Source organism: Antedon bifida, chromosome 3, assembly GCF_963402885.1.
Source record: "Antedon bifida chromosome 3, ecAntBifi1.1, whole genome shotgun sequence".
NCBI lineage: Eukaryota > Metazoa > Echinodermata > Crinoidea > Comatulida > Antedonidae > Antedon > Antedon bifida.
In genome coordinates this window covers 12,765,165-12,792,655 of record NC_136228.1, presented here as the reverse complement: position 1 = coordinate 12,792,655, position 27,491 = coordinate 12,765,165, and the positions used below count along the sequence as shown (strand labels likewise).

Sequence of the window (27,491 nt, the reverse complement as noted above, 5' to 3'; positions counted from 1 at the left end):
AACAGTAAACACAATTTCAGTTGGTCGCCTGGTCAGTTGGTCGCCTGGTCAGTTGGTCGCCTGTTCAGTTTAATTATAATCAGTCAGTCACCTTACGGACAGCAAGTCTGTCAGTCAATGACGATATAGCTACTCCATAAAGCCTGGATACGGTTTTAATCCGAAAACGAAACTTAGGCAATTTAGAAAATGTCATGAGTTCGATACTTGCGTCTGATATACTGTGATATACAACATCTATGTATAAACAATGGATGACAATTATACTTTGCGAATATCACTTTGTGCATTATATTTAGGCCTAATCTACTAGTATAATAACTATTTTATGGACAAACTATTCATCTCAGAAATCAAATTATGTTTGGTGGTATACAGGTTTGATTACAGTGGAATGCAATTTACAAATTAGAGTCTTACAATCAAATAATCCTGTTGAGAAATCAGTTCAGTATCGTTATACAAAGTTGAATATAAATCAACCGTAAGAATCTTTTAAGTGATACGTAAATGCATCCATCCAATTTCCTTGTAATTGCGGCAACTGCACAATTTTTCCGCGTTGTAGTCTCGTCCTGCGTTCGGTAAGTTGACGTCATCAACACTGGTCTTACAATCATCATCATAATGTTGTTATTCGCTCAAGAACCACCGTTGGTGATTCGTTATGATTAAATAAATCATCTTCTTTTAATCTATCTCCACTTCCATTCATCACCGTATTTCCTCTTTTTGCTAGAAGGGGTTGCTTAGCAACTGGTAGAGAAGCAAACCTGTTGTAACTTTTCTTGATAGGAGGAAGGGTGATGCTTCCCGAACAATGCTTTTTGATGGCTATTGGACCCGCCATCGTTACAAACGTTTTTGAGCGTTTGTGCCTTGCATTCATGCATTCCAAACGCAGTATACTTTTAAATGCGAATCTAAAATCCTTGTTGAATATACCATAAATAATTGGATTTAGCGTTGAGTTGCAATAGCCAAGCCAAGTTAAAATACTAAATAAGACGGGCGACGAACATTCCGGACAGAACGATGAAACCACGTTTACAGTAAAAAATGGAACCCAACAAAATAGAAACACACCCATAATGATACCGAGCGTCACTGCGGCTTTGTGGTCGCGTACTGCATTTGGCGAATGGTAACCGGATTCCCGAGAGTCGTGATTTCCGATACGTCCTTGTTTTGCGTTACGCACGTGTTCACGTACCGCAACAAAAATTCTTGAATAAATTGACGTCATTACAAAGCAAGGTAAAACAAAACTAACAAAAGATGACAGAGTTGCGTAAATTAGATTAATATCTTCCAATGTACATACGTTATCGTCCGCTTGTACAACGTCGGTGGAGTTATTCCCTTCGTGCCAACCGAGTTGGATCGGCATAAACGATACCAAAGCAGACATTATCCAAACAAAACAAATGGTAACAAGAGCTCTTGTTGTCGTCATCCATTGATAGTAATGTAATGGTTTCTTAATATGCATATATCTATCTACGCTAATTGCACATAAATTCAAAATAGACGCTGTTGAAAACATGACATCAAACGATATCCATATAGTACAGAATGGTTTACCAAACGACCAATACCCTCGAATGTCATTTGAAGCGGCGAAAGTCATGACTAAAATAGACACGAGGAGGTCTGCCATAGCTAGCGACACAATAAAACTGTTTGCCGTTTTTCGTAGCTTCGGGTAGGTGGCAACCGCCAGGCAAACTAAAATATTTCCGACAATTGAAGCTACAATGATTGTGCCTAAAATAAGCAACATTGCTATCCTCGTCGCTGGCGTAAAACTCCCGTCATCCGAGTCGTCTTCGTCGTCGGTTCCATTCTCCGGAATCGTCGTGTTGTCGTACGACCAAGTAGTCGTAAACATTATACATGTGCCTGTTGGTCGTTCCAAATGGTCTATACTAGCTGATGATCCCTATACGACACTTCCTTGTATACGGATACTTTCTCGATCGGATCGGTACATTAGTTATACATTACTTTAAACATGTTTGTTTTTTTTTAAAGTACACATTCTGCGTCGATGATTCCTCAATGGCACGAGTTTATCCTCAGATGGTTGTAGCGGACAGATTATCCTATTAGTATCTTCCTGATAAATGAGTATTAATCAATAGCTTATACGTTGATTGAATGTGTATACCCACGGTTATTTTGCGTTCGTTAAGAAGTATTTAAGTCAATTGTCGATCATGCTATCAACGAGTTTCTAATTAGGTGATCGGCGAGTTCCTTCGTATGACATTCTCGTGTTGATAGACACTAACGCGTCATCAATTTAAAGCCGGATACTGTTACCTCCTGCAAGATAGAATATATCCATTTAAATGTACATAAAAGCATATCAAAATTGTATAAAAATTCACATAATATTCAATCATGAAATGCAACGTACTATGTTCATCATCAAAATAATTACAATGTCATTTCCTCCTCAGTTCTTCTTCGGTGCGTTTAATTTCATAGTTAATTTTGTTCGGAAATTGACCAGATACGTATTATGTCAGATATTTATAATTATGTATGAGAAAAATATAAAAAAAAGGTCCCATTGGGTATGTGTAACAAACGCCTCGCCATTGATATGCAACCAGTCTTACAGCTATAGACATCCAGTCTATGATGAAACATGCCCGAGGTAATGCTAACTATAGCGGCAAGTTTGCGTCATGAACCGACTTGTGATTCGAACCTACGACCCCTTATTTACAGAGAAAACGTATTAATTCTCGCAGGAATTGAGGAGGTTTGAAGCAGGTGATATTGTCGCCAAATACGGTATGTTTCATCTGGCAGTATATATCAGATTTGGTCGATAAAATTGCTCAAATTTAATGAAATAAAACTCAGTTTCTCTTTTGAAAATAGTTAATATTTTAATACGAGACAGGTGTCTGTAGAAGATTACATAAAGATGCCAAGCAAATAAATATGTTTTATGTTTTTCAATAATCAGCCTTTTCCATACATCTTGGACCACAACATGAGTGAAAAACTTGAACAAACGCCCAATATAAAATGCAATCGGTTCTCGGTACTGTATCTATTTCAGAAGTATCATAGGAATATTTGGTAATACACATTGTGTTTCAAATGTATCTAGTAGTAAACTAACCCTTAACCTAACCGTATACATGATACAGGCACCACATGTGATATAAATGAGATGCTGTATTACCAAATATTCATTTGATACTTATACTCATGTGTTAAAATGTGTGTTTGACTTGAATAACAAATGTAATTTTTCTTCCTTTCCTTCTTGGAATGATCCAAGAAAACATCTATTATATATGGCCTAATTAGTAAAGTTTGTTTCCGAATAGACAAATTACTATATTACTATATAGTTTTAATATGACGTCATGTCAGGGAAAGCTTTACACATTACTTAAAATTGAAACCAAAGAAACGATTGGAATTCAAATTGATAGCCTAAACAGTTACATCTATCAACCTCGTTTTCGTTATCCACCAAAGTAGGATTCTTTCTTTTAATGAATAATTCATGTTATTTGCAGTATATTATTTTGTGGTCATATAAATGCAAAAGACTCTTATTATGGTAACATGATCCACTGTACATTAATCCAAATACCAAATATCATGAAATTTGCACATAAATGCAAAACATAACTTGTGCACGAGTCTCAAATTCTAAATTTTACTAAAAATGGCTAAAACCGTGCCGAAATGATTGTTCTGTTGAAATTGGTTTTCTTTGATGAACTTCGTTTAAAATGATAAAAAAACTCAACGTATGTAATTGCATTTGGGATTTAAAAGGATCGATATCAATCTGGAATGGGTCCAAATTACTCTTCTAATAATTTAGTTTGTTAATCTTTCTACTTTCCATTCTTTATGGTACCCGGAGTAATGGAATGTGCTCTATGCAATATGTAGGTCTAAAGTTCAATTCTCAATTTTACCATTATTGTGAAATCCTTGCCGAAATAAATGGAAAAGAGACGCGAGACGAGATCTTTATACAATTTGTGGCTGATTCTTCAACATCGTAAAAAAGAACATTGCCTAGATAAAGAACATTATTTTCTTATCCAAAGAGTTAAAGTAAATTAAACTAATATAAATCCAAACTAGTTCCAACAACAATTCAGAGCATGTATATTGCTGAAACAAAAGAACATTTACCAGAGAAAGCAGACCTTATGAATGTTTACGGTAATTAAATGCGACCTTATTCAATTAATTTGGATCGTATTTTAATTGCATGTTAACCAGAATTTAATTGTTTTATCTTATATTATATTCTCCATTTTTGTTCAATTACGATTGAGCGAAATTACAAAACGTGCGTACATTTCACGCAATACGCGAACCTAGTTGCTATACAACTGCACATCAATATTGGTTTCCACTTGGACGCAACGCAAAAACATAACTTAAAGTGGGCCAAACTACTATTTATATTTAATTATTAGCACTCTAACTGTAATTGTTGTCTTTATGATTTATTTGTCATGCTATCCGACGAGACGTTTTAAAACAAACCGACTGATGTGTTCTTTATTATTCTAAGAATGATGGTGATTAATGTATCTCTATTTTCTTTCTGGTTCTGTCGTTTATTATTAGTATTTTCGCTATGTGTGTGTTTTTTTTAAACAAGCAACAATGGCGAATACTTTTAACCTAAGTTCTAATATTCAACTTCAAAAATTGTAGTCCTACTGTAGCTGCTGAATAAACAAAATACACACTCATACAAAACAATATACCTCGTGCAACATTCCGCCGGTAATTAAATGTCAATGGGCCTACGTTTTGCTTGGATTCGCATTCTATAAAGAACATTATATGATTATGACAAATCTGACTCTGCCCATGTCTGTTATGCATACATTTGATTCGTTAATTTAACCACTTAGATAGGCCTAAACATATAATATGCCCGTTTAGTTCTGGAAAGAAGTTTCAAAAACCTCATTATTTTTGCAATTTGATAACAATTTTTATTACCGATACTATAAAACATGTCGTTTGATGATTAATTGATGTGCACACGATTGAAAATTTCCCCTGATCAGAAATGTAAGCCAATTAAAATATAATTATTTCATTTGACCTCTATTACATCGAATAACAATACATACAATACAACCAGTAGGAACGTATTCATTTGAAAATACAGATTGGTCCTTTCGGTTTTTAAAACTATCTTTAAATTGGCATAAATAATAAAATACCTTTATTTATTTTATTTATTCACAACATAGTTATCCATGATTTTACAATAATGTAAAAGAAAACCTTTTGGTCCTGTCTTGGACACGACAGATTGAAAAAGTTTTATTTTTGTGAAAAGAAGTGAGATCGATAACTAGCTTTAAGGGTAAATGTTGATGAATATTTAATTTCAGTTGGTTATTCTGTATTTTTCGCTTTAACAACATAGAATCAATACTACAAATCAAAGGCAAATTACTGAAAAAATAGTTAACAATGCTGAGTATCAGTGGTTGGATCGCAATGGAGATACAAATAAAATAAGCAGTGACAAAAATAACGATGCTGTGGGTCTATTGGCTGAATCTCAATGGCGATATAAATCAAATAAGCACGGAAATAATGACGATGCTGTGGGTATCAGTGGCTGGATCTCAATGGAGATACAAATAAAATAAGCAGTGACAAAAATAACGATGCTGTGGGTTTATTGGCTGAATCTCAATGGCGATATAAATAAAATAAGCACGGAAATAATGTCGATGCTGTGGGTATCAGTGGCTGAATATCAATGGAGATACGAATAAAATAAGCACAGAAAAAATGACGATGCTGTGAGTATCAGTGGCTGGATCTCAATGGAGATACAAAATAAAATATGCAAAAAGCTAAATCAAAACGATAAAGTAAAACAGCCAGAAAAAAGGAGATTTCATTTCGGTACAAGAATCCCTTCCTCAGATTCTATAGAAATTACATTTTGCAATGTTAAACACAGAGCTACCTTTTAAAAACAAACTGAATGGAACAAGTTTCGAATTCTGAACAGCACATCAAAACTATCTGCTGCACCTACCGCAAATATTATACCTAACAGTACCTTATACTGCTCACATTCGATTCCACCATAAGTATCCAACTAGGCAACATGCATGCCGGTCTAAAGTCTGCCATGTCTTCAAAGTTGTCACAAGGTTATTGAGTTGTTTTAAACTTCTGGATATTTGCAAACATCACGTAAAGTAAATACAGTATGTGGTTGTTTCATACTTTTATACTTTTTAAATCTTTCTAATCGCTAAGTAAACACATGAAAGTAAATACATGAAAGTAAAAAATTGATAGCTGTACATAAACAAAGTACGCCAAGCTATTCTTCTCCGCTGTTCGTCGCTTTGTACACTTTGTCAGAATGTCAAATGTATTTTAAACGGGTTCTTATATTTCAAATGACATCTTAAAAAAACTATACATACATAATGCTTTTGTGTAACTGAATGCGTTATACAATACGCATTTAATGTAATGAAAATATCGTATTCTTGGGTTTAATTATCGTAAGAAATGACAGGCCTATAATAAGATTATCCAAAGATCCCAAGATAATCGTTGCGGGTTTGAATCTGATTGTTGACGCCATTGTATGTCTTCACATTACGTTGCACCTGCCCACGTGCAAAGATGGCGTAGAAAACGGGTATAGTCGTATTGATGTTCAGATAAGATGTACAATAGTAATTTACCGGTACATTAAGTAGGTTAGGGTCGGTATTTACCCTTTACCGTCGTAAGTCGAAATAATGTTTCTGATTCTCTAGAAAGAGAGTTAATCGTTATGTACGGTATACCAGCTGTCTCTCACAAATATCACTGCGGGCATGTATAAGTTCCCTTCGATTTCGAGTGCAGTGCGCGCAATATAGCACGTGAGTCTTAACTAATTTAAATGTAACGGAAAGTAATAAATATATTGGATTGGTCATAATAACGCTACAGAAAAACAAATATCTGAAGTTGTTGAAGTTATTTTTTTTTTACATCTATAGAACCGGATTTTGCTTTCCATTTCACATTATCTCATTTCAATAATAAATCTATCTAAATATATATATATGAATATAGCCTACTTGTGGTATATTATTGATAAGAAAAAAAAATAAATTATTCGCGGTAGTTTTGAAGGCTCAATATATTGTATTTCTTCATGTGTTTTTTTTTAATTACATCATCATACAACACAATTTGGAATGCCGCTAGAAATTATATAATGTTTCCATTTGATTGTCATTAAGATAAGTCGTTTAATCAGTAAAATCACGTGATTGTTCTTTACACTTTATAAATGCCTGCGAATGAATATGAGAAACACGCGTGACCCCTGACCTCATGGCGATGAGAAGAGAAGATGGAAGTTGATGTTAGATGTATCAGAAGATGAAGCGAAATGGTTATCGTGCATTGATCTTAATTGGTGATTTAATGAGTTGTGCTAATCCTATGATGATGGCAAGGGGATTATTATGATTCCCCTGAGTGAACTATGGCCATTGGGATAGTTATTGGTGGTAAACATCACATTCGTGTTAACCTAGATATAATGATTATGTTATGTTCACAGTAGCACAACTACAATGTAATTAATACAGTCTATAGTAAAAAGAAGTGACGTCACTTACGTGGAGTTTACTTGTTTTTTTGTTGGTGATGTACGCAGAACATATCAGGTTTCTGTAAAATAAAAGAAAAAAATCAACATTAAGTCAAAGATAACTTATGTCTGTGTGTTTTACTTGTTGTACTGAATATGTCCTGCAGTTGTATTTCTATCGTATGAGGTATTCGTTTTTTGTTAAACGTATATTATTTTGTGTTGTTTAAAGAAGTACTTAATTTATTTAGATTTAATCTAGTACTGTATGCTTCTTTATATACAGGTTATCAAATATACTAAAAACGAGACGCAACATTGCGCAACAAAATAATGGATGCAAATAAATAAGATATTTGTACGCGCGCGTCATGTGGAAGAAGTATTTGACCAACCTCAAGTGGTGTAATATACCAACCATTCTACCGTACTTCACTTAGAAATACAAACGGCAGAATATTTAAAAAAATGCATTCAATACGTAACTACACACTCGCAGAGCTGGTAAACGATGTCATATTATATTTATTTATATAAATTATGGAATTGAATGACATTTAATTGAGATTCAATTGAATTCAAACGTGCCTGCAAGTTCAATGTATGGTCATCTTCTATTATATTTGCCGTCACTGCAGCATATTATTATTTTTTTTCTCACATTCTAATATGTGGTACCGTATGCTGTTAGTATACAGTAGTCAAGGAGAATTGTATAGTAATTATGGCGACTGTGTGTGATTATGAATATTAATAAATTAAAATGATAACTATAATGATGTTGCGATTCTGATAAGGATGATGTCAATGATTCGGTAAATTAGATAATATAAAAAGATAATAAAGATCTTTGCAATTAATGAAATTATTATTATTGATTTAGGACATGATAATGACGACATTAATGAAAGTAATGATCAACTGTGATGATGATGATAAGATTTCAATTTATAACCATTGTTCTAACTTGTAAGATATTACCAGAGTACAATTGCACTCTTCCCTGATGTTACAGACTGGCAGCATATTATATTAGTCCACGAACATTTTCTGATTGAATTGAAACTCAATACAAGGCGTAACAGGCCAACCTTTATGTCTTACACAATTAAATACTAGTCAATTAATGTCCCATGAGGCAAATAATTTGATTAATGGTCCAACAATTCATCGTAAATTCTTTCCTAATTATTCATTCTTCAATCAAAGTTGGTATTACTCACTTAGCATTATGTAACCCTCAATTATCGGTAATGTCTAATTGCTATTACTACATAGTTGTATACATTACTTAACGAGAAGAGTGTGTTCAACATACAAATGTTCTCTAATGGGAACAATGGATCATTGTAAGCCCTTGTCGCCAATTTAGTAACCTTTAATGTTCGTGCTTCATTTAAACAAATAGGCCAACAGTACTATATTTCTGAAAACCTGCCAATTGAATGTGAGGATGCAGGCATCGCCAAAACCACAGTTAAAACTAATGAAGGCCAATTGCTACTGAATACCACTTAGTCCGGTTTCAGTATGAAGGAATTAGGTCTAATCTTCCAAGAATGTCGTACATTTGGTAATAGTGGGCCTACAGTACATATGTTAAGTCCACCGATCGGGCGTTCACATTTTTGTCTGTGTTTGTGAGCTCATACGTATGAAACGCCATATTTGCCAATTACTAATACTAAGTCGAAACACGGTCTAGAACTAGACTATTTGAGTCTCAATTTAACTACAAGCTCGATATGTTAATATATCAGGTAAAATTCTTTAATTATTCTTTAAGAGGTGTACATACATTAACTTGTTAATTAAACACGATCTAATATAGCTTCTTGCTTCAATGGAATCAACAGTGTTTCTCTTTAAAAGCTATCGATTGTCACGGTTTATATATTATTTACAAACACGTAGTCACCAGTAATGTGATTTTTTTAAACCATAATTCATATATTCCAGTTAATATCCAATTAGTACGGGTGTCACTGTGATTAAAAGAGTATTAAGTAGTTTGTTATTGATAATTTTGTCTAATAGATAACATAATATTAGGCCTAGTTAAATTTTTAACACAAATAATACCATTCCTTCGTAGGCTATTTTTAGATTCTTTTTGAAACAAAACTTGCTTCGGGGCTTTCAGGCTATTAATGGAAGCCATTCTTATCTGTGTAAATTTAGTTATTAACACATTTTGTATACTGTACTTGCTAAATAAGCCGAAAAATATTCAATAATGAAAAAGGAGTACTGTACTTTGTTTATGGTAAAACTAGGTTTATAAATAATTATCACTATTTCAAAATTTATATGTTGCATTTTATACCCAGACAAATCGTCTGCACAACCTTCTTATCCATCGGAACAAGCATTACCGTAGCAAATGTTCGGGAATGCTCAGAAGTAAACATGCCCTGTGGTAGTACCTATACTCGACCAAATATTGCTCTTAATGCAGTAATGTTACTGGTTCCCACTTGAACGCAGCGCAACGACGTAAACGCAACGCAAGCGAGTTGACCAATCACGAAGTCCTTGTGAATAGTCAACTCACGTGCGTTTGAATCCGGGGTTGAATCATGGATTAAGGAATAGAAATCCACAGTTGAATCTACGTCGTTATGTTGCTTCCAAGGGGGAACCAAAGTTTTACGTTTTATAATTTTTAATAATCTTTCAGTAATTTTGTATATTGGATGATGTTAAAGGGGTCAACAGACAACAAATAGCTGAATTACATCCACCATACTGTCGCCATGACAACGACTTATAGTGAACAACCCCGACAACAAAGAATGTCATTGGTTAATTCACTTTAATAGCTCTATTTTTATTACGATTTATTTAATTAGTGTACTCTGTTGGAAGAATTGTCACGTGGTATAAAACCACTGCTGGAGATGTTTGACAAATGTTTAACCATTTGATTAAGAACAGGGTTAGAGTTGACATCATCCCTACAATTTTGGGGGTTAGGGTTTGGAGAATCCTTTATTACATTAACTTTTTACATCATGTTTTTATGACATGCAATAATGAAAATGGCGATATACTGTATCACAAGAAAATAGTAATGTATGTGTGTAAAAATAAAACGGTGTTTGCTTTATTTGTGTTAAGGCCCATGTGTACATCATCATAATGAAAGTTGATTGAAGAGACTTTATTATTAACTTCCCATACTAATAACAAACGGATTATACTACTAACAGGATGATGGATGTTAATAATAATGACGTATGATGATTATGTTTATATTCATACTAGAATGATCACTCACTTTTAACAATTTTCAGTTGCCTTTTGGCGCAGTCGAGGTACGTTTCGATGTTAATTCTATTTAAACGCACGGATTATGTGCATGGCAACGGAGGTACATTTGAAAGAATGTTCTTTTAACACTACTACTACATACCATTTGAGAACAATGAACAATTTCACTTTAAAAGCAATCTATAAGAGGGTGAGTATAAGTAAATTATAACCTTCAAAAAAGTCCATGGGCTTTTTGCCGATTAGAAACCCATTTTTTGTAAGGATGACATTGGCTGATTGCATTATGAAAAGAAAGCTACAATTAAGTAGTAACCACGAATAGGAACAACTTCAAAAGAAGCATGTATGTGCTCATTGCGTATAAACCACATGTATCTCTTTCTATTTATGTATTTATTCTTTTTAGACTCAATAGTTTACTATGTCGGTCGGTCGGTCTGTCGGTCTGTCTGTCGGTCCGGTATCACTATGCGTTTTATCGCTTTTCTGTACTTTTTGAACTGTTTTGATGTACAGACAAGTTTTAAAGTACATTACTTTTTGAAAGTTCATTTTTTTCTGAGAGCACGCGACTTATGGCTGTTGGCCTTGTTTGTTTAAAAAAGACATTGCAGTACAAAACTGAATTGCGTTCAATATGATCAATAGAAAAACACATACAACCATGAAACTAGGAAAAAAAGCGTATACATATATAGAATCAAGCAAAATTGGACAAAAACATCAAATATAAAATTCATCAAAAAATAAAGCATAAAACATAATAAAATTACGAGCGAAATCAGCAGATATCTATTTAAAAACAATCAGAGGCCTACCGTATTCATTATAAAAGCTATTACGATAGCAAACAGTCATTATTCTATGAAGTTGAACAGTAATAAAACAGGCTTAAATTGTCTATGTTATCGTTTAGGAAAATAAAAGATAATAAAAAAAATGATTTGATTGCCTTTTGAAGCTCTTTAACTATACTGTATAATGCTTCTGATATATAACAATCCAACAACACAATAGGACAAGTCGTTATTATTTGCATTAATTAGGGTACTACAAATTTGAAGGTCCTTCTATTCTGTCCACGAAGGACTGTTTTTATACATACAACTGATTCAGACTAATTTATTGTCATTAATTACTATTAGTTCTATTTAAATTAACTAATACACATGCATATTATGTGGCAGTGTGTGAGTGTGTCGTCAGAATATACAGTTGCTCAACCTTAGCTTATTGCACTTAGTGTGAAATGTACTAAACCAAAGGCAATCAATAGAAAAAGTTGGTATTATACATACACTAATTATAACTCGTGTAATGTATGTGTAAAATGGACACAACCAATTAAGCTCACTACAGCAATCAATGTGTTAATTAAGGAATATCGATCAACGAAGATCATTAATCAGTACTTATATTGTAAAAATACTAGTTAAAAACAGTATTAATCAGTTATCAATAACAACATCGTTTAACAATTTTACAATTTTACAACTATTGAACATTGTACATTTATCTGACAACTTTAAGGGACTTCCCATTGAATATATGCCAACTATAAGAAGAATTGATAAATATTTTAGCTTTAGAACCCAAAGGGTTGACATTAATATAATTGCATGATATATCTTCGTTTTTCTAGTCATTATTTTGCTGAAAGCTTGTTGTCAGAATTGTACAGGCAACACTACGGTGATGTCTTGTTTATTAACAGCATACAGTTCATACATTATTAATTCAAGAAGTGGGGACAGCGTTGTGTCACATTTTCAACATTATGGGTAGACTTGCCAGACAACAAGATACATCCATTCATTCCGCTCAATTAATACCCAGAACGCATAATGATTGACATTTCGATCCAGCGAGCAAGAATTCATTCAAATCCTTGTAGAATTGGAGTGACGTCAGATGAACACGCGCGCGTACAAAAAACGTTACGCGCCCTTACAACAGCTGTACTTAAGGATGGGATTAATTGGGTGGTTCGATATCATGAGCAAGATATAACGTTTATTTAAAAAATAATCAGACTAGTCGCTGACCCTAAAATCGGATTATCGCATCGGATAAAGTAATACGATGGCGGATTCATTCTGATTGGCAATTTAATTTCATTTTGATGAAATATTAATCAGCGCGATGCATCTACACAGGACCAGTAAGGCAATACATTATTGACATGGCAAATTAGTACACTAAATAGGAATGGAAATTTTGTTTGTCAATGTCAGATCTTGTCATATACTGGTTATCAAGCGTCTATGAACATTATGTGCTTTCAAGGTCGAGTCACAATATAGTGTGTGATGATACGGTAGGGAGTGGGTAATGCTCATGTATACAACCATGGCTGCAACACTGTATGCATATTAAGTACAGTACCATTTACTTTAAATTTCAACTTCCCTTGTTTTGAACAACGTAAGGTGTATAATTGCCTCATAAATTGGGATAAAATTAACTAATTATTCCTTTATTTAGTTCATTTTTATCATTCTGACGTTGGCTATAGTTGGCTATGTAGTCGTTGGTCATCTATATATAAAGAAATATATGTTTGTTTGTTTTTTGGTTATAGTTCTTTATTACACAACTGTTATGCTGTGGGGCCTACTGGACTGCAGGGGCACGATCAAAACTGATAGTTTTATTTTGACGAATCGTGTGGACATGTAACTTTGGTAGGATAAATAATATCAAAGAAATATCACACGTATTTAAATTCAAACAGTTTCACGTTGTTGGACAATCATCAAAAATGTATTTGAATTAATATTATTTATAATTAAATTTGATATAGCTTGCGATGTAGTTGAATGAATAAACACAGCACAGCCACTGTGTATGATATTGCATGAATGCTTGGCAGACCATTTATATCAGATGAAATTGTATAAAAACTCAATCAATTCGTTATAAAGTATGAAATTAAATTTGACAGTTGAATAGATAAATTACATGGTCAGACTTTGCCCTTTGAAACCTAATAAAATTAGATAATGCTGCCTTATGAAGGCAGTTCGAATCCTTTGTGATTTCATTTTTAGGCCTAAAATAACTTTGGTGGTGAAAACCGTGACCTGGTTATCTGTGAGTTTATATCCATCCTCTTTCGTTTAGCTCAATGCAGTGGCGTAGTGGTTATGAGCGCTCACTGGCTAAACCAGGGGCCCCGGAGCTTATAAGGGCCCATGAGCAGGCATTAAAATATGCTGAAAACGCTAAAAGCGCCCGAGGACTCCAGCGTTGGAACTTGGAGGGCCACTTTAGTTTAAACCTGGGGCCCCGGAGCTTATGAGGGCCCATGAGCAGTGGCCAGAGGAAAAACAGGCAATAAAATATACCGAAAATGCGCCCGAGGCCTCCAGCGGTGGAACTTGGAGGGCCACTTATGTTTCCTAAACCAGGGGCCTCAGGCCTCCGCGTAACCCTACTGGCTCAATGCCGTACGTGTCCCCGTGGTTCAGAACGAATTCTCAGTCTCGAATATGTGCCCTACCTAAAAGATATTGGGCAAGTAATCGATGGATTTATAAGCTTTTGCGTCTAGTCTCTACACAAAGTAAAGTAAGTGGTTCAACCGTAAAATTTCAGAAAATCATTTAGAAAACATTCTAAATTTATTTATTATTGATGATTTGCGGTGGTATTTTGGTGGTAGTGGTATTTTGGTGTTGACGGTTGAATGGAATTCAGAGAAACTTCCCTATTTACAAAACAGAATTATAAGTTTGCTTTTATATTTTAGTTTTGCATAGTACTGTAACGAGCTTTATTTGTTTTATTATATATACATTTGTTACGAAATAAAGAATAAGTAACAAAATGTAATCTTGTGCCTATTTTCTTTCTAAAGTATAGATCCTCCTGCCGCTACCAGTGTTTTCGATCTTACGCAAAATACACGAATGACATCAAATTTATAAGTGTATACGAACAACATCAAAGTTATAAGTGTATTAATAGGCAAGGAGATTTAGATGTAAGTGACTGAGTTTGTAATAAAAATGAATAATAAAATAAGGATCACTTACCATAAGTTGATAATCCACTGTGATCTTTAACGTATAATTACGACAATCCAAATTGTCTTCATGCTAAAACTGTCAAATTAGAATTAATAACAATACTGTAACTATTGTTTGAAGGTTTGCATTTGTAACTCCTTATATTAATGTAACATGTTTACTGTATCAGTTATCATGCATTGATATCAAACCACAGTCCTTACCCTATCGTTTGTGATCATAGCAACCTTTACTCGACGTAACGAACTGAAATACATCTGAGAAATAAAACAGTTACAAATAAGCTCCCAGGAATATTGACATTTTCAGGTAATCTTGTTTGATGGTTAATCGCGTGGTTGGTTCCTTAAGTATGATTGGTTTAAATTGGATCTCTCTCAGCCAATCGTCTTCCACTTGAAAACTTCAGCTGGAAAATAAAAACAGATTCGGATAAGATCAGTAATTGTTGCTTTTATCTTCGGACGTTAGGGGCGCCCTGTGTCCAAAGGCGAGTTGAATAATAGCCTCTAACCAAGATACTACAACAAAAAAATCTTTCTATCAACTATTACAATTTAGCGCCGAAAATATTGGTATAACACGTAGTGAAAATAATGCATTGTCAGTGTTAAATAGTACTAGGAAATGGATTTTAGTAGGCCTACAGTGATATTTATTTTCACAATGAAGTGGATTTAATGAACACGTTCAGACGGTCGATATGTTGTAAATGTTACGTTAGCGCCAAAGCAAACACAACGAGGACTACCATACAATAAACGCTTTTACGATTAAATATTTTTATTATCTCTCTGGCTTTCATTACAAATTGAGTGTTTGATAACTTGTTTTTATAGCCATCAGCATTCCTCGATCTTTTCATCCAAATGAAAAAGGTTGAACTGTTTATACCTACGACATTGAATTGATTTAGCTTTATGATATTACGTACATGACAGAACTGAGAATTGTGCTAAGGTCATATAAATAAGACTTATTATTTAAGCTCCTATTATGCTTCTACTTGTTGTGTAATATTTAACATAATTACATCATTTAGATGTGAGGTAATACCCTGATATTATTAGTAATAATATTACGATACAGTAAATTTATTTATTAAATCCTGTATCATTAGGCCTATAAGATAAAAGGTTAAAATATGAAAAAACATATCATTGTTCTTTGTAGAATCCGAACCTCAGATCTTCAAATAATTATTTCAAACATTTTTATTCAAAAACACAAAAGGTAAATTGTAAGAAATTTTAAAAATAGTCTTGGGGCAAAAACAAGAACTAGACTAGCTTAAGTGAAATGGCAAGGCATAGGAATCTTAAAGATAACACATTATGCATATTCTGTCGGACAAGAATAGTGAACTTTGAGGTACTAGGAGATTCGAACCGGGTCCAGCGTAATCTAGGGTGGTTCATCACTCTTTTCTATGTTGTTTTTCTTTTATCAATATATTTTCCGGTTGCTATTTTAAAATTTTATCTTACTTAACCAGGTATATACTTGGTATGACTTTGTTTTACATTGTAGGGCTAGGCCTATTTATACTGTACCCGTGTATATAGGTCCATCTAGTATACGAACTGGCCTCCATTGTCGTCACAAAGTAATACTACTAATATTAATCATGTACAATATATATAATATGTACATTTCAAACCTTGATTTCTAAAAAGAGAACAATAGTTTGAATAATATGCCAAGTTATTGGTTCGAAATTGTATACAAACTACATACAGTTTTTAATTAGTAAAGTACTAATAGATATGTGTATTAATTAGTTGATAAAGCGTGTAGAAAGTGTAGCACAATACTAGTGTGTATTTCAGTAGTTTATACGTTACTAACTCAATATTTACAGTTGTACTTAAACAAAGAATCGTTGAAATGAGTGCGATTGATTGGGGTCCATCTTGGCATACATGTCGTGTTAAAAGCAGGACACTACGTCTCTACACCAGGATTAAATAATCGACTTTGACGTCACCAATGGTGAACAGATGGACGTTGTATAGAATGACCACCAGGATTTTTTTTTGTAAATATTTTTATATGATAAAAACTTTTTCACGTTAAAAAACGTCACGTTAAATGGGGCTTTATATAAGGCGCACTTATATATTTTTTTAGATATTTTATAAGATCGGTAAATTATCATATCTCGCCTCGTTTCAGAATAGATTATTATTTTATAATTAAAAGTAAAACATTTGTTACAGATTAGTAAATGTTACACATTTTATGTTGCTTTAGTCATTAGGATGCACGGTAAACTATATTTGAAACATTACATAAAACGCATGATGAGAAACGCTTAATGCTGAAGAATGTGAACTTTAATCGTATAACATTATATCACACTGTTAACCAATCCACAATGTTTACAAAATATGTAAACCACTAAACATCTGTATGCATAATGACTTCGAAAACTCCCATAGTTTCACCATGGTGCAATGAATAAATGATTTCACGACGAAATTGCCGCAACAATGAAAGCGTAAATAATCTCACTCGTACGTCGGAACATAATCTAGTGAATAACATAAGTCCTTTACCTTTAATACCGCCGCGTGTTTTTACATATTTTCAAATTGTAAATAATATGAAAACTATACAGAAACATTTATTACATAGAACCTATCCTTCGTCGTTGTAGGATATTTGTAGTAAAGGCCAATCTACACAGACGAGCGGTAACCGTAAGCAGAAAACCGCGTAGCTTGTCACACGTAGAATCAGTACCTCTCCCTGAGCGGAACCGCCCGTCCGCTCCGCGTTGTGTGTAAATGATCATAAGGAATAACTTAGATTCTATATTTTTACTACCGTTACCGCTCGTTTGTGTAAATTTGCCTTGACGCTATGATGTTAATCGCGTTTTATGATTCATTTTTATATATTGTTATGTGAAGGCTACTTTAAGTTAAATATTCGACTAGGCCCTACAGGTCCAGAGGTTCAAGCGCCCAGCTGGTCAGGCAAGGATACTTCAAACGTATTGCAAGCCTATACAACAAATCTGATTAGCCTCTGACCGTGAATCGACAAGGGTTTTTATTGGCCAGAATATAGTATTTCAAATTGTAGATGTAATATTAAGTCGTGTTTATTATGGCCATGGAGTGACGCGGTCAGGGGTTATTAGGATAATCGTGTACGTTTTCGAGAATTACTTATATGATAACAAAAAAGCGTCTAAATGCGGAACACTAAGCTTGGCCATTATGAGGAACATTATGTTTGACATTTTGATTATGTTTTTACGGTAATTGTTGCATCAATTCTCACATTACGCTGCGTGGCAGACGATGTGGGAATCGCATTAAATGATTTGGCTTATATACGTTTTTCGCGGCTAACTTCTAATTGAAATTGACACAAGTTATGCTGGAACGACAACAAGTGGCAACTTTCAATTTATATTGTTTAACTACTTGGTAATTAAACAATGCTTGCAGACTGCTGGGAAGACGGTCACTCGTAGCAGATCCATTAATGTATCAGACCTTCTTCTAAGAGCCAAAGATTATCCTTCCCTAAACCTAACAAGGCTTTACTTTCCTTGTGAGGCACCAAACGCATTGCATCATGTATACTTAAGTCATCTAGATGACTTAAATATAATAATAGATGTATACTTAAGTCATCTATTATTATACAGATGGCATTTGGTTGAAATCGACCAAACCTAACACAGTTAATGTGCCGTATACACCGGTATTATATATGTTTTAGTTTAATGTACTTTCAATGTAGCACAATGTATCGATATAATGTATCGCCATAGTTAACTAATGATCCGTAGTAGAGTATAATGAAGACAATATCATGGAAAAAACGATTCTTCCATGATAATTGTGGCATCATGACGTACATCAATAACAATTACCGACTATATGGAACATTGCCGAAAGGAAATGGGTTTTATTGTTATTATAACAGTAACCATAAACAGTTTTTTAAAGTTAATCGGAGACTCAGATCTATATTTAACAACTTTGGAGAAATCGGTATCAATGTTGTCATGTCCGGTTCAGGCATATTTTTATACTTCACTCAATTGAAAGAGTGTGCTCTCATTTTCTTCATTCCCCTACTCAAAAATAAAAGTACATTATATTATATCATTTTTTGAATTAATTGTATGTATTTTTTAACTTGATTACATAATATTTATTAATTAATCGTTATGAGTAGCAGATGGAGTCTACTGTCCATAAATTATGCAAATATATACAGTAGGCCTACGGTATAATTTGACAATGTGCCATAATCGGTCCACAGATTTTTAAACGATATCATTTACATTAAATTAGTTAATTATTTTGTCTTAAAACGTGTGACGTCAAGGGGTAAACGTTTTGCTCAGTTTAAGCCGGTCACATCTTTCTTATTTTTCAAAGCTTGATAATTAGGTGATCATTTAGAATAAAATGATCACCTATTGTTATTGTATGAAATCTTTATTCTTTATTTCTCTCTGTACAGATTGTGTGTAACAATTATCTCAAAAAGTTGAATGTTGAAGATGACAACATTTTCACAATATCTTTCAAATACTGTAACTTAATCCTAATAAGCTTTTCAGCGTGAACACTCAACCGTGACGTCATTTATACGCCATTTTGTTAAATCACATTATCAATCATATTGCCATAACTCTTTATCACATATCAATAAAATTCACAATACGTAAACTTCAGGTAAAAGGTAAATATATTAACCAATAAAAGGCACGCGCACGTAGGGTCATACGCGTGAAATCGCGCGTTAAAAATTTAAAAAGCTCAAAATTAAGTTTTGATCAATTTAGAGCATGAATTAGGCTATTTGCGTGTTTCAAAAAATTACTGCGCAAAAATGCGTTTTTGCGCGCGCAATTCTTAAAAAGCGTAAAAATACGATTTTCGCATTCTACTCACCATCCTTAGTACATTCACCAAATTTGAGTCCGTTCCGACTTAAAATAACGCTATACGAGCATGTTAAAAATGACAAAATGCGCACATTAATTGCATAAAAGTGCTGAATGTGATGATAAATAAGGCATTTTTAAAATGAAAATAATTCGTCAGAATGCACGATGACCCCTAAGTTTTTTAACTTATTCGGGAAGCCATTGAGTTGTAGATATAAATGTATATACACATTAGACGTACAAAATGGTATTACGTCATCAAATGGCCACTTGAATTTAAAAATTAGGATTTTTTTCCGTTTTGTGTAGGTTATCACATTCAATAGAGCGCATCTCCGCTATTTGAGCTCGATTTTCTCACAAATTTCATTGTGTGCTTGCTTAATTATTTATCTTTATCATAAGTTGTCAATGTTTTCATTTTGATGACGTCATCACGCGTAAAAACTTGAATAACGTAGGCCGTGTAATTTCACCTTCGCAGTAAATTTGAATATCTTACAGCTCTTCAGAATTGAAGGTTACCTTGATGATTATAATTTATTATGAAAGCTGATGAAATGTAGATATGAATTCATATAAAAACCAAGCCTCGGATGTTGTGACGTTAACATATGGCCAGATGAAGTTAAAAAGTAGTTTTTTCATCTTTTTCGTCAAAGTTATACAAATTTCAAAGAGCGCGCACAGCGCTTCTACGTGCCAGATTCTCTTCCAATTCTTATATTTATTTGCTCAATTCATTATCTTTCGAAATTGTCATATTTGAGTTTATTTTGATAATTCCATCATACCAAAAATTAGAACATGATGTGTGTCCCGTAATTTCACCTATGCTACACCCTTATATAGATATACAGTATATACTGTACATATTGTATATGGCATATAATAGGCACAACTCAGCACTATAAGCGTATGCATCATGTCATAGGATGGCGTACATTACGATCGTATGTTAACGTACATGCATGTTTAAAAAGTGTTAATTTCATTAAAATGATAAAAATGATCACCTATAATTCGTCAAAGTGACGAATTAAATTCTAGTTCGTTTTTATTTTTTTCTTTTAATATCAAACAAATCTATTTATAGTGTTTTTAACAGCCGATATACACATATGAATACGCTTATTGATCAAAGTCCCCATAATGTGACATTGTGACATTATCACATTATCATCAAAGTTAGTACTAAGTTTATATAGACAATGTTTACACGGTACTGTTAAATAAATATCGTGGTTTTTTTCGTATAAATAAAAAAAAAATGTTTGAGATTTCCATCAAGAGTTCAAATATTGTTATTGGGAATATTATGTCGATACTTCTGTAGACCTAGTACAAAGCATTATTATCACGAAGCCATAAAAATCAATTCAGTCGATAATATTTTTGAACTTAAATAAATAAATAAAATAAAATAAATACAGACATAGTACATACCGATAGCGTTAACATTACCAGTTAATACACAAACTTTAACGTATATCACTGAACAGCCTCTGTAGGATTTCTGCTACTGTAGTACGCGTGGTCCTGTTTTGAGAGATATAACGTAGTCTATTAACAGTTCACGTATTGCAAGAAAAACGTAGATCTGAATACTGCCACCACACGGTGGTTATACTTTTTTCACATAAAAAGTAGTCAAAATAAGTCTTAATAGAATGAAAACTCATAGAAAATGTATCTTCTAAACGCATTTTGACTTGACAAAGATTAATGTTCAACTTTTAGTTGAATTACATTCATCGTTTTCATACATTATTGTTTTCCAGGTAACTGCCGAAGGAGACCGATTATAGAGGGCGTAGTAACACATTTTCCAATATTAAACTCCTGTATCTCAATAGGAATTTTTTTTCAGATAATATTCAGCTTTCAGGTTGTTATTTATTATAATATTGAATGTGTATGTCGCCCTCTCTTTTAATCTCAAGACTTACTAAATGGATACCAAAAATGTGTGAAAATATTTGGTAGACTAAAATAGATACTGCATCTGAAAAGAGTATTATGGGGATCGCCTAAAAGATGTTTTAGTATGCAACCGGGTACACACTAGTAATATTGAAACAACTTATGCAGTAGCGTGATGCCAGGTGATAAAAATATTAATTTTAAAAAAAGATGTATTGTCCCGCTGTTCAATATGCCACATAATAGTTATTCACTCTGACCAAAAAGTGGATTGGAAACAAAATTATTTACTTGAAAAAATTGTAATTTAATGCAAAAAATAGTCAAATTGGTTGCCAGCAAATTGGAATTTAACCGTATGTTTTGTCATTTTATAAGTAAAAACATTCTTTTTTCGGGGTTTTTTTTCTACGGAATTCAAAGTCTGATTCAATGTTTTTGGGGAACAAACATCTTTAAAGATGTATTGTCCCCCAAAAACATGAAAACTAAAGATTAATAAAATCAGACTTTGGATAGATTATTTTGTAGCTTTTATAAAGTTAATCATTTCTGTAGAAAAAACTGTAAAAAATTCTTGTTTTCACTTATAAAATAACAAATAAATGGTTAAATTCAACCAAAAACCCATTTGCTGGCAGCCAATTTGACTATTTTTTTGCTTTAAATTACATCATTTTAGGTAAATACTTTTTTTTTTCCATCCAATTTTTGGTCAAAGTGGATAACTATTATTTTGATGACATTAAAATGGCATAAGAATTTAAGAATTAATTTTTCAGGGGGACAATGCATCTTTAACAAACATAAGTAAAACCAATTGACAACACACACACCTTAAATATTACAGAAATAAGCGTCTCTGCCTACTGCTGTGTGTACTGGTCATGCTCAGTTCATTTTCCAGTATTTCTTGTTTTCGTCGCAGCAGTCAAATATATATCGGTGTTAATTGCTTCGTTTGAAAGGCATGAAGAACACAGGCCACTTGAGAGCAAGCGCCTTATTATCAGACCAGTCAAAATTGATGACCTGAAAAAAAAGTTAATTCATGATTTTATTATTGGCCTATAAATGTATTAGAAAAATCATTGACAGGGCATATTGGAAGGAACAATAGAGACCACACCACTCCTCCATTTCGAACCATATTAACACGTCACAACATCATTTATATAATAAAACATATTGTCAAAAACTATATCGAATTACTGTAAAATCATGGAACTATAAATTAGATTCATATCTAATGCAATGTCCACGGTAAAAAATGTTTGTTTTTATAAAATAAATTCTGTAATTCAAGTGCGGTTTTACATTATAGCCTAATTTGTTTTGTCTGTGGATTCAATATTATAAAAGCCATATTTTATAAGTAAAAACAAACTCTTAACGGTGGGGCTACTTCCTGTCATTCAGGTAAAATCGTCTGCAATTTCAGGAATAATAACCAACCGTCTGTGAAATCCCACGTTATTGTACTCGTCTCATCAAAAATCGTCTGGGATGCCGTGTACATATAGCGATCCAATAATGCATCTTAAAATATCACGTACCATGTATAATAAAAGGCCTTTATCCACCAGCCGACCCTTATAGGTAGCGGCAAGAAAGGTATAATGGTGCCGAATTACTATCCCAGTGTGGTCCCACTTACCGGTATAATTGCTATTCAATATCTAGGCCTCGGTTGTCTGTATAAATACCTGCAATATGGTTTAGAATCATTAATATTGCTCGGGCAGAAAGGAATTTGCGTAGACTAGCTAGAAGTACATTTTTACCACCAGTCTTCAGATATTCTGTTTACGTTTTATTTGCTGAGATGCATTTTATACGTAAATCATTGCTGTTATTCCTTTTTGCATCAGTACTCTCTTTAAGTGAATCATTAGACAGTTCTGTCTACTATCGGGTAACTTTTATCGCAAACTGGTCCCAGGGACGCTTTCCAAAACATTACCCCCTTTACAGGAAACACGCCCAGTGGTCACCAATGATCGGTAAGTAATGTTAATTTGTTATTACGTCTTTTTTTCATCAGTTGTCACAGTTGTTGGGAGGATAAGCACCCTATTTAAGGGGTAGCAAAATGGCTATCTGTAATATCAAACTTTCAAAATTGTTTGCGTAAAAATTGCTTTTTTAAAAATTTATAGTGAATTGCTTCAATAATTAATTTAAGACTTATGTAATTGTTATTACTATTATTATTTTTAAAGCTCAGATACAAGCATGACTTTTAAATGTAATATTTGGTTAAATGCACATAAAACATATGTCACAGAAATCATGATAAAATACAAAATTTGTCAAAATTCTGCTACAAAAAATCAGACAGACTATTTTTTAGGTAGTTTAACCAATGTAATACCATATCCGGTGACTCCCTAGAAAGTGAAAATGTGTTTTAAAAAAAAATCTGAAGTTGAATAAAAATACCAGAAACGTAAAATTCAAGTTATATTACCTATATTTAGTGATCTGATATTATTTTTACCATACCGTTAATTTTTCCTTGTTTAAAAATGCCTCTTACATTTGTGTACAAAAGAATATTACTGTGTAAATAATATAAGGTAAAAATGTATTTATAACAATTTATAAACTGACGCCCATGTTATTGGAAATGCATCGTTGAAACGAGTTTCATTGGGTTCATTCATTGAGTAGCTGCACACAGCGTGTAACGCAACGAGAATAATTCAGTCAAGTTACTGTTGTCGTTTTCTCAATGGGACTGGTGTATTTTCTATAATAAAATAATGTGACCTTAAAATTACCTGTAGTATTTTTACACACGAGTTATTTTCTCTCTGTTACTCAATTAGTAATAAACTAAATCTATTGTTTTATCAAAATGTATGGAATCCTGGGCGTATCATTTTGACGTGTTTCCTTATATGGGCTTTGAATCAATTTAAATGTCTGGAATCTCAATTATTAAATATTAAATATTGTATTCATTTAAAATCAATATCTTTTTTGATACTGAACAACTTGATGCGCGTATTAAAGTTGATGCGCGTATTAAAGTTGACGCGCGTTTTAAAGTTGATGCGCGTATTAAAGTTGACGCGAGTATTAAAGTTGACGCGCGTATTAAAGTTGATGAAAATAGGCATACGTATTTTGTTACGCGTTGTAACACATTATTTACAAAATGCACTAATTTGTGAATTAACACATGCAATAAAAAGAATTAAAATATCTCGCCACTCTAAAAGATCTTGAAAACAGATCTACACCAATATCTCGAGGCATCTGCAAATGCATTCCCAAAAGATTAAACAGACCTTAATTAAAATGAAACGAACTGATGGTTAAAGGGAAGTTTGAATGCGAAAAATAATAAAACTGATAATAAAAACTGGGATTCTATCAATGAATTCATTATAATCGTGACTTCTGGCTACGTTCGCCTTTGGTACCGTATTCATTATAAATAATGTGATGATAGGGTTGATGGCCTAAATCTTCGAACCTCATAAAACATCCACTGTGATTTTAACCAATTATTATTGATTGAAAAATTGTTTCGTATCTGTAACAATGTTGCCTCATAGGTGGGCTTAATCTATCAGAGCGGCGTCTCATTATTATGTTCTGGGGTACAAAAAATAACCGGCTTATAATTTGTTGTCAAATTGACGGAGATGGGCTTAGGCCCGTAGGACGCACTTAGGTATTTCACTGTGGGAATCCTAGTAAGGTGATACTTTTACATAGATGCAATAAAACAACTTTTCCCTGTTGGTGACCTATGATATGATGATACAGCGATTGAACCATTCCTCAAATAGATAATATAAATTATGTAATTGAAGATGGCATGTTTGCTACCGGCTATACGTGAAGTGAAGAATATTAAAATCGTGTGAGAAATGGTATTTTGCGATTTAAATTTCGGAATCAAATTATATTTGAGCAAAGAGATAGGCAAATTGTGAAAGTAAATGGCAATAATGAAATCATACCGTAATTTTATACGAAAATTATTTATCAATTTATATCAATAGTAATCCATTTATATCTTGGCAGGTGCAACACACACGGATAACTTCCATATGTGGCATTTAGGTCAATATGCTACCAAAGGTTTGAAGAGTTTTGCAGAGGACGGGTTAACTTCACATCTTACCGACGAACTTTCTCAAAACTCGGCAATCTCGTCAATATTCGGAGCTAACGCGTTGTCCGAGGGAACAGGTACAGCGTCATCAGTGTTGGCTATGCATTCTACATTCACAAAGGTGAGAAGGGATCGTTTGATACACACAATAAAACGACAAATTGTCTTCAATGCGTTACATATTAATAATTGCAAGTGTGTGAAAGTACTTGGTTCAACAGCCACATTGCTTTAACACCAATTGACCTACGGGGCCGATGTTTGAATCTAAAAATGTTTTTCAAAAATGATTTCTTTCAGATATCAATTGTAATCAAGATAATTCCTAGTCCAGATTGGTTTGTAGGCGTAGATGCCATCAGCCTCCACGACGGTCTAAAATGGTTAAAAGCCGCGTCTTTCGAACTATATCCAATAGACGCAGGCACTGACAAGGGCCTGACTTTCACATCTCCAAATTTTGCCGAATCTCCTGCTAAGTCTATCTCTCGGATATACTGGAATCGGCCTTCACATCCGGCGGCGTCATTCCAGTACCCTGGCGGAGGACTGCCATCGCTAGGTCGGCTAACGTTTACCCAAATTTCAACCAACGAATTTCAAAGACTAACGACGGGTCAGAAATACATACTAAATTCAATTGTCAAAACAGACAAGTGGAACGATTTATCGAAAGGAAACTCAAAAATAGATTTAAGCAAACTTGCTGGTATTCTAGGGGAGAAAAGGCTGACAGTACTCGCTGACCAACCGCAAGGTAAGTGCAGTTTCCGTACATATAGATCTAACTAAATCGGCAAGTGACCTTATTGTGACTGCATTTTCTTGTCTTTTTGTGTGTGCTTTTAACAATTTACACGATATTTTCAGATCTTCCAACGGATTGTAGAGTATCGTCGTGGGGCGACTGGAAATGTGAAAGACAACGATGTGGTGTCGGAATTCTTAAGCGGTATAGATATATACGCGTAGCTCCAAAATATGGCGGGAAAGTTTGCCCAGTACTAGTTGAAATGAAACCATATAGTCTGCATGGACTCAACAGCAAACGCCGTAATTGCATAAAATTAAAACTTGAAAAAGAAACTCGAAAATTTACGAAACAGCAACGTAAACGAGTAGGCTACAAATTCAAGTCAGTGAAGAATATTTGAGTGGTTTTTGTTAGTGGGTTAGTGGAGTTATAGGACTTGATAGAAGGCAGGTTTAGCTTTTGACTTATTATTGTACATTCAGAGTAACTATAAACACAAAGCAGCTAACTGTGAAGAAGGATTCATTTGAATGTGTACCATATTATGAAACGATTTGTAGGACTCGATCAGATTTTGATCTTTTTAAATCATCACAAACGCTGAACGTCTTGCAACTTGACAAGACTTCTCCAATCAGAGAAAGTGCAAAGTGTGCATAGACTTTTTGTATCATTTTCTATAATTTTTATCCATGTGGTTTTGAGTCTCTTGAGTTTTCTCATTGATTTGGATAGAGGTCTTTGCGCTGGGATATCATAGTATAGACGAAGAAGGTGTCCACACCATGTCAAGCGAGGAATACCATTTT

General features: G+C 33.6%; 2 protein-coding genes across 2 annotated transcripts; one reads left to right on the top strand and one right to left on the bottom strand.

Moving 5' to 3' along the window:
* Nucleotides 1-185: 185 nt before the first annotated feature.
* LOC144838605 (dopamine receptor 1-like) lies at nt 186-22,702 on the bottom strand. Its single transcript, XM_078694031.1, has 6 exons — nt 22,631-22,702; nt 21,320-21,412; nt 15,156-15,361; nt 14,959-15,027; nt 7,674-7,725; nt 186-2,328 (listed from the first exon to the last, which is right to left on the bottom strand). The coding sequence occupies exon 6, from the start codon at nt 1,889-1,891 to the stop codon at nt 623-625; it is 1,269 nt and encodes a 422-aa protein (XP_078550157.1). The 5' UTR covers nt 1,892-2,328; nt 7,674-7,725; nt 14,959-15,027; nt 15,156-15,361; nt 21,320-21,412; nt 22,631-22,702; the 3' UTR covers nt 186-622.
* A 919-nt stretch (nt 22,703-23,621) lies between these two features.
* LOC144838151 (spondin-2-like) lies at nt 23,622-27,342 on the top strand. Its single transcript, XM_078693511.1, has 5 exons — nt 23,622-23,799; nt 25,838-26,049; nt 26,229-26,685; nt 26,799-27,063; nt 27,165-27,342. The coding sequence occupies exons 1-5, from the start codon at nt 23,622-23,624 to the stop codon at nt 27,340-27,342; spliced, it is 1,290 nt and encodes a 429-aa protein (XP_078549637.1).
* The last annotated feature ends 149 nt before the right edge of the window (nt 27,343-27,491 follow it).